Below are 17,494 nucleotides of genomic sequence, written 5' to 3' on the forward strand. Positions count from 1 at the left end.
AGGACTGAGATGAGGAGAAACTTCTTCACTCAGAGATTTGTGAACATGTGGAATTCTCTACCACAGAAAGTTGTTGAGGCCAATTCACTAAATATATTCAAAAGGGAGTTAGATGTGGGCCTTACGACTAAAGGGATCAAGGGGTATGGAGAGAAAGCAGGAATGGGGTACTGAGGTGAATGATCAGCCATGATCTTATTGAATGGCGGTGCAGGCTCGAAGGGCCGAATGGCCTGCTCCTGCACCGATTTTCTATGTTTCTAAAAATTGAGCCAGCGAGGCGCTCTTCCCGTCAATAAGCCGTTAACACTCTCGTTTTCTTCCTCCCCATCCCGCAGAAGGACACTGTGTTGAAGCCCCCCGACAGAGTGGACGGCCAGCGAAAGCGGCCGGAAAAAAGGAAGACCGAGGATAACAGGCCGAGCCCGCCTTGCGAGAGCCGGAGGAGGGCCGAGCGCTCTGAGCGGGAGCAGAACCAGCACAACGGGAACCGGGACCGAAGGAAACCCCCGCCTGCCAAAAAGGTTGGTGCTCACACACACACTCGACAGATAGCTGAGTTACAGGCTGGGATCTAATCGAGGGGTTCGGTGGGGTTTATATATAGAATAACAGATACCCCGGAGTGAGTTACAGGCTGGGATCTAATCGAGGGGTTCGGTGGGATTTATATATAGAATAACAGATACCCCGGAGTGAGTTACAGGCTGGAATCTAATCGAGGGGTTCGGTGGGGTTTATATATAGAATAACAGATACCAGGGAATGAGTTACAGGCTGGAATCTAATCGAGGGGTTCGGTGGGGTTTATATATAGAATAACAGATACCCGGGAGTGAGTTACAGGCTGGAATCTAATCGAGGGGTTCGGGGGTTTATATATAGAATAACAGATACCCCAGGAGTGAGTTACAGGCTGGGATCTGATCAAGGGGTTCGGGGGGGTTTATTTATAGAATAACAGATACCCGGGAGTGAGTTACAGGCTGGAATCTAATCGAGGGGTTCAGGGGGTTTATATATAGAATAACACATACCCCAGGAGTGAGTTACAGGCTGGAATCTAATCGAGGGGTTCGGAGGGGGGGGGGGGGGTTTATATACAGAATAACAGATACCCGGGGAGTAAGTTACAGGCTGGAATCTAATCGAGGGGTTCGGGGGGTTTATATATAGAATAACAGAACTCTTTACCTGGGAGTGAGTTACAGGCTGGGATCTAATCGAGGGGTTCGGGGGGATTTATATATAGAATAACAGATACCTGGGAGTGAGCTACAAGCTGGGATCTAATCGAGGTGTTCGGGGTGTTTATATATAGAATAACAGATTCCCGGGAGTGAGTTACAGGCTGGAATCTAATCGAGGGGTTCAGGGGGTTTATATATAGAATAACAGATACCTGGGAGTGAGTTACAGGCTGGAATCTAATCGAGGGGTTCGGGGGGTTTATATATAGAATAACAGAACTCTTTACCTGGGAGTGAGTTACAGGCTGGGATCTAATCGAGGGGTTCGGGGGGTTTATATATAGAATAACAGATACCCGGGAGTGAGTTACAGGCTGGGATCTAATCGAGGGGTTCGGGGGGTTTATGTATAGAATAACAGATACCCGGGAGTGAGTTACAGTCTGGGATCTAATCGAGGGGTTCGGGGGCTTTATATATAGAATAACAGATACCTGGGAGTGAGTTACAGGCTGGAATCTAATCGAGGGGTTCGCGGGGTTTATATATAGAATAACAGATACCCGGGAGTGAGTTACAGGCTGGGATCTAATCGAGGGGTTCGGGGGGTTTATATATAGATTATTCGATACCCGGTAGTGAGTTACAGACTGGAATCTAATCGAGGGGTTTATATAAAGAATAACAGATACCCGGGAGTGAGTTACAGGCTGGAATCTAATCGAGGGGTTCGGGGGGTTTATAGATAGATTATTAGATACCCGGGTGTGAGTTACAGGCTGGAATCTAATCGAGGGGTTCGGAGGTTTATATATAGAATAACAGATACCCGGGAGTGAGTTACAGGCTGGAATCTACTCGAGGGGTTCGGGGGGTTTATATATAGAATAACAGATACCTGGGAGTGAGTTACAGGCTGGGATCTAATCGAGGGGTTCGGGGGGTTTATGTATAGATTATTCGATACCCGGGAGTGAGTTACAGACTGGAATCTAATCGAGGGGTTCGGGGTGTTTATATAAAGAATAACAGATACCCGGGAGTGAGTTACAGGCTGGAATCTAATCGAGGGGTTCGGGGGGGGTTTATAGATAGATTATTAGATACCCGGGAGTGACTTACAGGCTGGAATCCAATCGAGAGGTTTGGGGGTTTATATATAGAATAACAGATACCTGGGAGTGAGTTACAGGCTAGAATCTAATCGAGCGGTTCGGTGGTTTATATATAGAATAACAGATACCCGGGAGTGAGTTACAGGCTGGAATCTACTCGAGGGGTACGGGGGGTTTATATATAGAATAACAGATACCCGGGAGTGAGTTACAGGCTGGAATCTAATCGAGGGGTTCGGGGAGATTTATATATAGAATAACAGATACCCGGGAGTGAGTTACAGGCTGGGATCTAATCGAAGGGTTCAGGGGGTTTATATATAGAATAACAGATACCCGGGAGTGAGTTACAGGCTGGAATCTACTCGAGGGGTTCGGGGGGTTTATATATAGAATAACAGATACCTGGGAGTGAGTTACAGGCTGGAATCTAATCGAGGGGTTCGCGGGGTTTATATATAGAATAACAGATACCCGGGAGTCAGTTACATGCTGGGATCTAATCGAGGGGTTCGGGGGGTTTATGTATAGATTATTCGATACCCGGGAGTGAGTTACAGACTGGAATCTAATCGAGGGGTTCGGGGTGTTTATATAAAGAATAACAGATACCCGGGAGTGAGTTACAGGCTGGAATCTAATCGAGGGGTTCGGGGGGGTTTATAGATAGATTATTAGATACCCGGAAGTGACTTACAGGCTGGAATCCAATCGAGAGGTTTGGGGGTTTATATATAGAATAACAGATACCTGGGAGTGAGTTACAGGCTAGAATCTAATCGAGCGGTTCGGTGGTTTATATATAGAATAACAGATACCCGGGAGTGAGTTACAGGCTGGAATCTAATCGAGGGGTTCGGGGGGGATTATATATAGATTATTAGATACCCGGGAGTGAGTTACAGGCTGGAATCTACTCGAGGGGTACGGGGGGTTTATATATAGATTATTAGATACCCGGGAGTGAGTTACTGGCTGGAATCTAATCGAGGGGTTCGGGGGGATTTATATATAGAATAACAGATACCCGGGAGTGAGTTACAGGCTGGGATCTAATCGAAGGGTTCAGGGGGTTTATATATAGAATAACAGATACCCGGGAGTGAGTTACAGGCTGGAATCTAATCGAGGGGTTCAGGGGGTTTATATATAGAATGACAGATACCTGGGTGTGAGTTACAGGCTGGAATCTAATCGAGGGGTTCGGGGGGTTTATATATAGAATAACAGATACCCGGGAGTGAGTTACAGGCTGGAATCTAATCGAGGGGTTCGGGGGGGGTTACATATAGATTATTAGATACCCGGGAGTGAGTTACAGGCTGGAATCTAATCGAGGAGTTCGGAGGTTTATATATGGAATAACAGATACCCGGGAGTGAGTTACAGGCTGGAATTTAATCGAGGGGTTCGGGGGTTTATATATAGATTATTAGATACCCGGGAGTGAGTTACTGGCTGGAATCTAATCGAGGGGTTCGGGGGGATTTATATATAGAATAACAGATACCCGGGAGTGAGTTACAGGCTGGAACCTAATTGAGGGGTTCGGGGGGATTTATATATATAATACCTGGGAGTGAGCTACAGGCTGGGATCTAATCGAGGTGTTCGGGGTGTTTATATATAGAATAACAGATACCTGGGAGTGAGTTACAGGCTGGAATCTAATCGAGGGGTTTGGGGGTTTATATATAGAATAACAGATACCTGGGAGTGAGTTACAGGCTGGAATCTAATCGAGGGGTTTGGGGGTTTATATATAGAATAACAGATACCTGGGAATGAGTTACAGGCTGGAATCTAATCGAGAGGTTCGGGGGTTTATATATAGAATAACAGATACCCGGGAGTGAGTAACAGGCTGGAATTTAATCGAGGGGTTCGGGGGGTTTATATATAGAATAACAGATACCCGGGAGTGAGTTACAGGCTGGAATCTAATCGAGGGGTTCGGGGGGTTTATATATAGATTATTAGATACCCGGGAGTGAGTTACTGGCTGGAATCTAATCGAGGATTTCGGGGGGATTTATATATAGAATAACAGATACCCGGGAGTGAGTTACTGGCTGGAATCTAATCGAGGATTTCGGGGGGATTTATATATAGAATAACAGATACCCGGGAGTGAGTTACCGGCTGGGATCTAATCGAGGGGTTCGGGGGGGTTATATATCGATTATTAGATACCCGGGAGTGAGTTACAGGCTGGAACCTAATTGAGGGGTTCGGGGGGATTTATATATAGAATAACAGATACCTGGGAGTGAGCTACAGGCTGGGATCTAATCGAGGTGTTCGGGTGTTTATATGTAGAATAACAGATACCCGGGAGTGAGTTACAGGCTGGAATCTAATCGAGGGGTTCAGGGGGTTTATATATAGAATAACAGATACCTGGGAGTGAGTTACAGGCTGGAATCTAATCGAGGGGTTCGGGGGGTTTATATATAGCATAACAGAACTCTTTACCTGGGAGTGAGTTACAGGCTGGGATCTAATCGAGGGGTTCGGGGATTTATATATAGATTATTAGATACCTGGGAGTGAGTTACAGGCTGGAATCTAATCGAGGGGTTCGGGGGGTTTATATATAGAATGACAGATACCCGGGAGTGAGTTACAGGCTGGGATCTAATCGAGGGGTTCGGGGGGTTTATGTATAGAATAACAGATACCCGGGAGTGAGTTACAGGCTGGAATCTAATCGAGGGGTTCGGAAGGTTTATATATAGATTATTCGATACCCGGGAGTGAGTTACAGACTGGAATCTAATCGAGAGGTTCGGGGGGTTTATATAAAGAATAACAGATACCCGGGAGTGAGTTACAGGCTGGAATCTAATCGAGGGGTTCGGGGGGTTTATAGATAGATTATTAGATACCCGGGAGTGACTTACAGGCTGGAATCCAATCGAGAGGTTTGGGGGTTTATATATAGAATAACAGATACCTGGGAGTGAGTTACAGGCTGGAATCTAATCGAGCGGTTCGGTGGTTTATATATAGAATAACAGATACCCGGGAGTGAGTTACAGGCTGGAATCTAATCGAGGGGTTCGGGGGGGGATTATATATAGATTATTAGATACCCGGGAGTGAGTTACAGGCTGGAATCTAATCGAGGGGTTCGGAGGTTTATATATAGAATAACAGATACCCGGGAGTGAGTTACAGGCTGGAATCTACTCGAGGGGTTCGGGGGGTTTATATATAGATTATTAGATACCCGGGAGTGAGTTACTGGCTGGAATCTAATCGAAGGGTTCAGGGGGTTTATATATCGATTATTAGATATCCAGGAGTGAGTTACTGGCTGGAATCTAATCGAGGGGTTCGGGGGGATTTATATATAGAATAACAGATACCCGGGAGTGAGTTACAGGCTGGGATCTAATCGAAGGGTTCAGGGGGTTTATATATCGATTATTAGATATCCGGGAGTGAGTTACAGGCTGGAATCTAATCGAGGGGTTCGGGGAGTTTATATATAGAATAACAGATACCCGGGAGTGAGTTACAGGCTGGAATCTAATCGAGGGGTTCGGGGGGTTTATCTATCGAATAACAGATACCTGGGAGTGAGTTACAGGCTGGTATCTAATGGAGGGGTTCGGGGGCTTTATATATGGAATAACAGATACCTGGGAGTGAGTTACAGGCTGGAATCTAATCGAGGGGTTCGGGGGCTTTATATATAGAATAACAGATACCTGGGAGTGAGTTACAGGCTGGAATCTAATCGAGGGGTTCGGGGGCTTTATATATAGAATAACAGATACCTGGGAGTGAGTTACAGGCTGCGATCTAATCGAGGGGTTCGGGGGGTTTATATATAGAATAACAGATACCCGGGAGTGAGTTACAGGCTGGAATCTAATCGAGGTGTTCGGGGTGTTTATATATAGAATAACAGATACCCGGGAGTGAGTTACAGGCTGGAATCTAATCGAGGGGTTCAGGGGGTTTATATATAGAATAACAGATACCCGGGAGTGAGTTACAGGCTGGAATCTAATCGAGGTGTTCGGGGTGTTTATATATAGAATAACAGATACCCGGGAGTGAGTTACAGGCTGGAATCTAATCGAGGGGTTCAGGGGGTTTATATATAGAATGACAGATACCTGGGAGTGAGTTACAGGCTGGAATCTAATCGAGGGGTTCGGGGGGTTTATATATAGAATAACAGAACTCTTTACCTGGGATTGAGTTACAGGCTGGGATCTAATCGAGGGGTTCGGGGGGATTTATATATAGAATAACAGATACCTGGGAGTGAGCTACAGGCTGGGATCTAATCGAGGTGTTCGGGGTGTTTATATATAGAATAACAGATACCCGGGAGTGAGTTACAGGCTAGAATCTAATCGAGGGGTTCAGGGGGTTTATATATAGAATAACAGATCCCCGGGAGTGAGTTACAGGCTGGAATCTAATGGAGGGGTTCGGGGGCTTTATATATAGAATAACAGATACCCGGGAGTGAGTTACAGGCTGGAATCTAATCGAGGGGTTCGGGGGCTTTATATATAGAATAACAGATACCTGGGAGTGAGCTACAGGCTGCGATCTAATCGAGGTGTTCGGGGTGTTTATATATAGAATAACAGATCCCCGGGAGTGAGTTACAGGCTAGAATCTAATCGAGGGGTTCAGGGGGTTTATATATAGAATAACAGATCCCCGGGAGTGAGTTACAGGCTGGAATCTAATCGAGGGGTTCAGGGGGTTTATATATAGAATAACAGATACCCGGGAGTGAGTTCCAGGCTGGAATCTAATCGAGGTGTTCGGGAGGTTTATGTATAGAATAACAGATACCTGGGAGTGAGTTACAGGCTGGAATCTAATCGAGGGGTTCGGGGGGTTTATATATAGAATAACAGATACCCGGGAGTGAGTTACAGGCTGGAATCTAATCGAGGGGTTCGGGGGCTTTATATATAGAATAACAGATACCTGGGAGTGAGTTACGGGCTGGAATCTAATCGAGGGGTTCGGGGGGTTTATATATAGAATAACAGATACCCGGGAGTGAGTTACAGGCTGGAATCTAATCGAGGGGTTCAGGGGGTTTATATATAGAATAACAGATACCTGGGAGTGAGTTACAGGCTGGAATCTAATCGAGGGGTTCGGTGGGTTTATATATAGAATAACAGAACTCTTTACCTGGGAGTGAGTTACAGGCTGGGATCTAATCGAGGGGTTCGGGGATTTATATATAGATTATTAGATACCCGGGAGTGAGTTACAGGCTGGAATCTAATCGAGGGGTTCGGGGAGTTTATATATAGAATAATAGATACCCGGGAGTGAGTTACAGGCTGGAATCTAATCGAGGGGTTCGGGGGGTTTATCTATCGAATAACAGATACCTGGGAGTGAGTTACAGGCTGGTATCTAATGGAGGGGTTCGGGGGCTTTATATATGGAATAACAGATACCTGGGAGTGAGTTACAGGCTGGAATCTAATCGAGGGGTTCGGGGGCTTTATATATAGAATAACAGAAACCTGGGAGTGAGTTACAGACTGGAATCTAATCGAGGGGTTCGGGGGGTTTATATATAGAATAACAGATACCCGGGAGTGAGTTACAGGCTGGGATCTAATCGAGGGGTTTTGAGGGGTTTATATATCGAATAACAGATACGCGGGAGTGAGTTACAGGCTGGAATCTAATCGAGGGATTCAGGGGGTTTATATATAGAATAACAGATACCCGGGAGTGCGTTACAGGCTGGAATCTAATCGAGCGTTTCGGCGGGTTTATATATAGAATAACAGATACCCCGGAGTGAGTTACAGACTGGAATGTAATCGAGGGGTCCGGGAGGTTGATATATAGAATAACAGATACCTGGGAGTGAGTTACAGGCTGGAATCTAATCGAGGGGTTCGGGGGGTTTATATATAGAATAACAGAACTCTTTACCTGGGAGTGAGTTACAGGCTGGGATCTAATCGAGGGGTTCGGGGATTTATATATAGATTATTAGATACCCGGGAGTGAGTTACAGGCTGGAATCTAATCGAGGGGTTCGGGGGTTTATATATAGAATAACAGATACCCGGGAGTGAGTTACAGGCTGGGATCTAATCGAGGGGTTCGGGGGGTTTATATATAGAATAACAGATACCCGGGAGTGAGTTACAGGCTGGAATCTAATCGAGGGGTTCGGGGGGTTTATCTATCGAATAACAGATACCTGGGAGTGAGTTACAGGCTGGGATCTAATGGAGGGGTTCGGGGGCTTTATATATAGAATAACAGATACCTGGGAGTGAGTTACAGGCTGGAATCTAATCGAGGGGTTCGGGGGCTTTATATATAGAATAACAGATACCTGGGAGTGAGTTACAGGCTGGGATCTAATAGAGGGGTTCGGGGGGTTTATATATAGAATAACAGATACCCGGGAGTGAGTTACAGGCTGGGATCTAATCGAGGGGTTCGGGGGGTTTATATATAGAATAACAGATACCCGGGAGTGAGTTACAGGCTGGGATCTAATCGAGGGGTTCGGGGGGTTTATATATAGAATAACAGATACCCGGGAGTGAGTTACAGGCTGGGATCTAATCGAGGGGTTCGGGGGGTTTATATATAGAATAACAGATACCCGGGAGTGAGTTACAGGCTGGGATCTAATCGAGGGGTTCGGGGGGTTTATATATAGAATAACAGATACGCGGGAGTGAGTTACAGGCTGGGATCTAATCGAGGGGTTCGGGGGGTTTATATATAGAATAACATATACCCGGGAGTGAGTTAGAGGCTGGGATCTAATCGAGGGTTTCGGGGGGTTTATTTATAAAATAACAGATACCCGGGAGTGAGTTACAGGCTGGGATCTAATCGAGGGGTTCGGGGGGTTTATATATAGAATAACAGATACCCGGGAGTGAGTTACAGGCTGGGATCTAATCGAGGGGTTCGGGGGGTTTATATATAGAATAACAGATACGCGGGAGTGAGTTACAGGCTGGGATCTAATCGAGGGGTTCGGGGGGTTTATATATAGAATAACAGATACCCGGGAGTGAGTTACAGGCTGGAATCTAATCGAGGGGTTCAGGGGATTTATATATCAACTAACAGATACCCGGGAGTGAGTTACAGGCTGGAATCTAATCGAGGGTTTCGGCGGGTTTATATATAGATTAACAGATACCTGGGAGTGAGTTACAGATTGGAATCTAATCGAGGGGTTCGGGGGGTTTATATATAGATTAACAGATACCTGGGAGTGAGTTACAGATTGGAATCTAATCGAGGGGTTCGGGGGGTTTATATATAGAATAACAGATACCCGGGAGTGAGTTACAGGCTGGAATCTAATCGAGGGGTTCAGGGGGTTTATATATAGAATAACAGATACCCCAGGAGTGAGTTACAGGCTGGAATCTAATCGAGGGGTTCGGGGGTTTATATAGAATAACAGATACCCGGGAGTGAGTTACAGGCTGGAATCTAATCGAGGGGTTCGGTGGGTTTATATATAGAATAACAGATACCCGGGAGTGAGTTACAGGCTGGGATCTAATCGAGGGGTTCGGTGGGTTTATATATAGAATAACAGATACCTGGGAGTGAGTTACAGGCTGGAATCTAATCGAGGGGTTCAGGGGGTTTATATATAGAATAACAGATACCCGGGAGTGAGTTACAGGCTGGAATCTAATCGAGGGGTTCATGGGGTTTATATATAGAATAACAGATACCCCAGGAGTGAGTTACAGGCTGGAATCTAATCGAGGGTTTCGGGGGTTTATCTAGAATAACAGATACCCGGGAGTGAGTTACAGGCTGGAATCTAATCGAGGGTTTCGGGGGTTTATCTAGAATAACAGATACCCGCGAGTGAGTTACAGGCTGGAATCTAATCGAGGGTTTCGGGGGTTTATATATAGAATAACAGATACCCGGGAGTGAGTTACAGGCTGGAATCTAATCGAGAGGTTCGGGGGGTTTATACATAGAATAACAGATACCCAGGAGTGAGTTTCAGGCTGGGATCTAATCGAGGGGTTCGGGGGGTTTATATATAGAATAACAGATACCCGGGAGTGAGTTTCAGGCTGGGATCTAATCGAGGGGTTCGGGGGGTTTATATATAGAATAACAGATACCCGGGAGTGAGTTACAGGCTGGAATCTAATCGAGGGGTTCGGGGGGTTTATATATAGAATAACAGATACTCGGGAGTGAGTTACAGGCTGGGATCTAATCGAGGGGTTCGGGGGGTTTATATATAGAATAACAGATACTCGGGAGTGAGTTTCAGGCTGGGATCTAATCGAGGGGTTCGGGGGTTTATATATAGAATAACAGATACCTGGGAGTGAGTTACAGGCTGGAATCTAATCGAGAGGTTCGGGGGTTTATATATAGAATAACAGATACCCGGGAGTGAGTTACAGGCTGGAATCTAATCGAGGGGTTCGGGGTGTTTATATATAGAATAACAGATACCCGGGAGTGAGTTACAGGCTGGTATCTAATCGAGGGGTTCGGGGGGTTTATATATAGAATAACAGATACTCGGGAGTGAGTTACAGGCTGGGATCTAATCGAGGGGTTCGGGGGGTTTATATATAGAATAACAGATACCCGGGAGTGAGTTTCAGGCTGGGATCTAATCGAGGGGTTCGGGGGTTTATATATAGAATAACAGATACCCGGGAGTGAGTTTCAGGCTGGGATCTAATCGAGGGGTTCGGGGGGTTTATATATAGAATAACAGATACCCAGAGTGAGTTACAGGCTGGGATCTAATCGAGGGGTTCGGGGGTTTATATAGAATAACAGATACCCGGGAGTGAGTTTCAGGCTGGGATCTAATCGAGGGGTTCGGGGGTTTATATATAGAATAACAGATACCCGGGAGTGAGTTTCAGGCTGGGATCTAATCGAGGGGTTCGGGGGTTTATATATAGAATAACAGATACCCGGGAGTGAGTTTCAGGCTGGGATCTAATCGAGGGGTTCGGGGGTTTATATATAGAATAACAGATACCCGGGAGTGAGTTTCAGGCTGGGATCTAATCGAGGGGTTCGGGGGGTTTATATATAGAATAACAGATACCCAGAGTGAGTTACAGGCTGGGATCTAATCGAGGGGTTCGGGGGTTTATATAGAATAACAGATACCCGCGAGTGAGTTACAGGCTGGAATCTAATCGAGGGGTTCGGGGGGTTTATATATAGAATAACAGATACCCGGGAGTGAGTTACAGGCTGGAATCTAATCGAGGGGTTCGGGGGGTTTATATATATATATAGAATAACAGATACCCGCGAGTAAGTTACAGGCTGGAATCTAATCGAGGGGTTCGGGGGGTTTATATATAGAATAACAGATACCCGGGAGTGAGTTACAGGCTGGAATCTAATCGAGGGGTTCGGGGGGTTTATATATATATATAGAATAACAGATACCCGCGAGTGAGTTACAGGCTGGAATCTAATCGAGGGGTTCGGGGGGTTTATATATAGAATAACAGATACCCGGGAGTGAGTTACAGACTGGAATCTAATCGAGGGGTTCGGGGGGTTTATATAAAGAATAACAGATACCCGGGAGTGAGTTACAGGCTGGAATCTAATCGAGGGGTTCGGGGGTTTATATATAGATTATTAGATACCCGGGAGTGAGTTACAGGCTGGAATCTAATCGAGGGTTTCGGGGGGTTTATATATAGAATAACAGATACCCGGGAGTGAGTTACAGGCTGGAATCTAATCGAGGGGTTCGGGGGTTTATATATAGAATAACAGATACCCGGGAGTGAGTTACAGGCTGGAATCTAATCGAGGGGTTCGGGGGTTTATATATAGAATAACAGATACCCGGGAGTGAGTTACAGGCTGGAATCTAATCGAGGGGTTCGGGGGGTTATATATAGATTATTAGATACCTGGGAGTGAGTTTCAGGCTGGGATCTAATCGAGGGGCTCGGGGTGTTTATATATAGAATAACAGATACCCGGGAGTGAGTTACAGGCTGGGATCTAATCGAGGGGTTCGGGGGGTTTATATATAGAATAACAGATACCTGGGAGTGAGTTTCAGGCTGGGATCTAATCGAGGGGTTCGGGGGGTTTATATATAGAATAACAGATACCTGGGAGTGTGTTACAGGCTGGAATCTAATCGAGGGGTTCGGGGGGGTTTATATATAGAATAACAGATACCTGGGAGTGTGTTACAGGCTGGAATCTAATCGAGGGGTTCGGGGGGGTTTATATATAGAATAACAGATACCCGGGAGTGAGTTACAGGCTGGAATCTAATCGAGGGGTTCGGGGGTTTATATATAGAATAACAGATACCCGGGAGTGAGTTACAGGCTGGAATCTAATCGAGGGGTTCGGGGGGGTTTATATATAGAATAACAGATACCTGGGAGTGAGTTACAGACTGGGATCTAATCGAGGGGTTCGGGGGTTTATATATAGAATAACAGATACCCGGGAGTGAGTTACAGGCTGGGATCTAATCGAGGGGTTCGGGGGTTTATATATAGAATAACAGATACCCGGGAGTGAGTTACAGGCTGGGATCTAATCGAGGGGTTCGGGGGTTTATATATCGATGATTAGATACCCGGGAGTGAGTTACAGGCTGGAATCTAATCGAGGGGTTCGGGGGTTTATATATAGATTATTAGATACCCGCCGGGTGTTTAATTCCATTCCTGAACCTGTGGATTGTGTCACTGCTCTTCTCGGACGTTTATTGTTGATTATGTTACTTGTGTTTTGTGTTGATCTTTGTTGTGACTGCAAGTACCAGTATAGGTCCCTGTATCAATCCAGGATATGAGCAGAGAAATGAGTGAATTGCGGCAAGTTCAGTCGGGAGATGTTTGTCGTCGGAAAATCTGGTTACTTTATTTTAAAAACACAAATCCAGTTGTTGAAGTTTCTTGTGTCGCTGTTCCTGTCCAAACTTCCAGGAAAAGCTCCACTGAATTTCTGCAGTTGAGAGTTCACGCCGGCTCCATCGTTCAGAGTTCAGGGACTGGCTCCTCAGTTGCGTAACTGTCATCAGAAAATCGTAGAAATTAACACAACGAAAGGAGACCATTTCAGCCCATCGTATCCGTGCCGGCCGACCAAGAGCTACCCAGCCTGATCCCACTTACTAGCTCTTGGTCCGTAGCCCTGTAGGTTACGGCACTGCAACTCCCCTCTAAACCTCCTACCAATTTCTTTTAACTCTTAAGCCCCCTCCCTGAGGGGAACTAGGTCCTTCCGTTCCACTCTATCTAGGCCCCTCGTAATTTTATACACCTCAATGAGGTCTCCCCTCAGCCTTCTCTGTTCCAAAGAAAACAACCCCAGTCTATCCAATCTTTCCTCATTGCTAAAATTCTCCAGTCCAGGCAACATCCTCGTAAATCTCCTCTGTACTTCCTCCAGTGCAGTCACATCTTCCCTGTAATGCGGTGACCAGAACTGCACGCAGTACTCCAGCTGTGGCCTAACCAGTGTTTTATACAGTTCAAGCATAACCTCTTGTATTCTTTGCCTCGGCTAATAAAGGCAAGTGTCCCGTGTGCCTTCTTCACCACGTTGCTCGGGTGTCCAGCTCCACCCTGTGGCTATTTGTGGGTCCTGCGGTATGGGCATTGTGAAAATGCAACCGCGGAGGTTTTGGACGCATGAGGCCATTCGGATCTTTGTCTCTTTCTCTCTCCCCATGGGCCAGTACTAATCCCACTGCCCCGCTCTCTCCCCATAGCCCTGTATCAATCCCCAAACTAATCCCACTGCCCCGATCTCTCCCCATAGCCTTGTATCAATCCCCAAACTAATCCCACTGCCCCGTTCTCTCCCCATAGCCCGATATCAATCCCCAAACTAATCCCACTGCCCCACTCTCTCCCCATAGCCCTATATCAATCCCCAAACTAATCCCACTGCCCCGCTCTCTCCCCATAGTCCTGTATCAATCCCCAAACTAATCCCACTGCCCCGTTCTCTCCCCATAGCCCGATATCAATCCCCAAACTAATCCCACTGCCCCACTCTCTCCCCATAGCCCTATATCAATCCCCAAACTAATCCCACTGCCCCGCTCTCTCCCCATAGCCCTGTATCAATCCCCAAACTAATCACACTGCCCCGATCTCTCCCCATAGCCCTGTATCAATCCCCAAACTAATCCCACTGCCCCGCTCTCTCCCCATAGCCCGATATCAATCCCCAAACTAATCCCACTGCCCCACTCTCTCCCCATAGCCCTATATCAATCCCCAAACTAATCCCACTGCCCCGATCTCTCCTCATAGCCCTGTATCAATCCCCAAACTAATCACACTGCCCCGCTCTCTCCCCATAGCCCTGTATCAATCCCCAAACTAATCCCACTGCCCCGATCTCTCCTCATAGCCCTGGAGAGTGACACAGTTAATTCAGAAACTAGGGTCCTGTACTTAAGGAAAGATAACTTCGATGGTTTGATGCGTGAATTGGCTAGAATAGACTGGCAGATGATGATTTAAGGTTTGACGGTGGATAGGCAATGGCAAACATTTACCGATCACATGGATGAACTTCAGCAATTGTACATCCCTGTCTGGAGTAAAAATAAAACGGGGAAGGATGCTCAACCGTGGCTAACAAGGGAAATTAAGGATAGTGTTAAATCCAAGGAAGAGGCATATAAATTGGCTAAAAAAAGCAGCAAACCTGAGGACTGGGAGAAATTTAGAATACAGTAGAGGAGGACAAAGGGTTTAATTAAGAGGGGGAAAATAGAGTACGAGAGGAAGCTTGCCAGGAACATAAAAACTGACTGCAAAAGCTTCGATAGATATGTGAAGAGAAAAAGATTAGTGAAGACAAACGTAGGTCCCTTGCAGTCAGATTCAGGTGAATTTATAATGGGGAACAAAGCAATGGCAGACCAATTGAACAAATACTTTGGTTCTGTCTTCACGAAGGAAGACACAAATAACCTTCCAGAAGTACTAGGGGACTGAGGGTCTAATGAGGAGGAGGGACTGAAGGATATCATTATTAAGCGGGAAATTGTGTTAGGGAAATTGATGGAATTGAAGGCCGATAAATCCCCGGGGCCTGATAGACTGAGAGTACCAGAGTACTTAAGGAAGTGGCCCTAGAAATAGTGGATGCATTGGTGATCATTTTCCAACAGTCTATCGACTCGAGATCAGTTCCTATGGACTGGGGGGTAGCTAATGTAACACCACTTTTTTAAAAAAGGAGGGAGAGAGAAAACGGAATTATAGACCGGTTGTCCTGACATCAGTAGTGGGGAAAATGTTGGAATCAATTATTAAGGATGAAATAGCAGCGCATTTGGAAAGTAGTGACAGGATCGGTCCAAGTCAGCATGGATTTATGAAGGGGAAATCATGCTTGACAAATCTTCTGGAATTTTTTGAGGATGTAACTAGTAGAATGGACAAGGGAGAACCAGTGGATGTGGTGTATCTGGACTTTCAAAAGGCTTTTGACAAGGTCCCACACAAGAGATTGGTGTGAAAAATCAAAGCACATGGTATTGGGGGTAATATACTGACGTGGATAGAGAACTGGTTGGCAGACAGGAAGCAGAGAGTTGGGATAAACGGGTCTTTTTCAGAATGGCAGGCAGTGACTAGTGGAGTGCCACAGGGCTCAGTGCTGGGACCCCAGCTATTTACAATCTACATCAATGATTTGGATGAAGGAATTGAGTGTAATATCTCCAAGTTTGCAGATGACACTAAGCTGGGTGGCGGTGTGAGCTGTCAGGAGGACGCTAGGAGGCTGCAGGGTGACTTGGACAGGTTATGTGAGTGGGCAAAATCATGGCAGATGCAGTATAATGTGGATAAATGTGAGGTTATCCACTTTGGGGGCAAAAATGCGAAGACAGAATATTATCTGAATGGCGGCAGATTAGGAAAAAGGGAGGTGCAACGAGACCTGGGTGTCATGGTTCATCAGTCATTGAAAGTTGGCATGCAGGTACAACAGGCGGTGAAGAAGGCAAATGGTATGTTGGCCTTCATAGCGAGGGGATTTGAGTATAGGAGCAGGGAGATCTTACTGCAGTTGTACAGGGCCTTGGTGAGGCCTCACCTGGCATATTGTGTTCAGTTTTGGTTTCCTAATCTGAGGAAGGACATTCTTGCTATTGAGGGAGTGCAGGCGAAGGTTCACCAGACTGATTCCCGGGATGGCAGGACTGACATATGAGGAGAGACTGGATCAACTGGGCCTTTATACATTGGAGTTTAGAAGGATGAGAGGGGATCTCATAGAAACATATAAAATTTTGACGGGACGGAACTGGACAGGTTAGATGCGGGTAGAATGTTCCCGATGTTGGGAAAGTCCAGAACCAGGGGTCACAGTCTTGGGATAAGGGGTAAGCCATTTAGGACTGAGATGAGGAGAAACTTCTTCACTCAGTGAGTTGTTAACCTGTGGAATTCCCTGCCGCAGAGAGTTGTTGAGGCCAGTTCATTGGATATATTCAAGAGGGAGTTAGATGTGGCCCTTACGGCTGAAGGGATCAAGGGGTATGGAGAGAAAGCAGGAATGGGGTACTGAGGTGAATGATCAGCCATGATCATATTGAATGGTGGTGCAGGCTCGAAGGGCCGAATGGCCTGCTCCTGCACCTACTTTCTATGTTTCTATGAGTCGATTGGGAGAAACTGTTCTCACGGACAGAGGAGGGCGGGTAACCAGAGGGACACAGATTTAAGGTGATTGGAAAAAGACCCAGAGGGGGAGATGAGGAGAATGTTGTTACGCAGCGAGTTGTTGTGATCGGGAACGCGCTGCCTGAAAAAGCGGGGGAAGCTTTCGAAACTTTCGTAACTTTGGAAAGGGGAATCGGATAAATACTGGAAGGGGCATTATTGACCGGTATTCGTGGGGGAAGAGCGGGTCAGGCGTGGGACTAATTGGACCGCTCTTTCACAGAGCCAAATGGACTCCTGCCTGCGCCGTGTTATTCTAAGATAGCACACCGGTTTGGAAGGGGGCGTAGACCAGTATTTTCCGCTCCTGCGTGCACCGGCTGGCCAGCCTCCCTGACCATTCCGGCTTTTAAAAAGGCGCTCTATAAATGTTATCGTAAAACATAAAACCAGTGGCCAATCCTGGCCCACGAGAGTGTTGGGAGGTAAAGGCCGGCTCGAAGGATGTCCT

General features: G+C 46.3%; 1 protein-coding gene across 6 annotated transcripts in view; it reads left to right on the forward strand.

Annotated features, from left to right (window-relative positions):
- Nucleotides 1-17,494, forward strand: part of LOC139242033 (autism susceptibility gene 2 protein-like) — a 162,013-nt gene that overhangs the window by 88,074 nt on the left and 56,445 nt on the right. For all 6 annotated transcript variants that reach the window (XM_070870167.1, XM_070870166.1, XM_070870164.1 and 3 more), the window contains one exon: nucleotides 339-524. In XM_070870167.1, the coding sequence (XP_070726268.1) occupies nucleotides 339-524 (186 nt within the window). The remainder of the gene's footprint in view (nucleotides 1-338; nucleotides 525-17,494) is intronic.

The sequence above is a fragment of the Pristiophorus japonicus genome, unplaced genomic scaffold (genome assembly GCF_044704955.1).
Source record: "Pristiophorus japonicus isolate sPriJap1 unplaced genomic scaffold, sPriJap1.hap1 HAP1_SCAFFOLD_118, whole genome shotgun sequence".
NCBI lineage: Eukaryota > Metazoa > Chordata > Chondrichthyes > Pristiophoridae > Pristiophorus > Pristiophorus japonicus.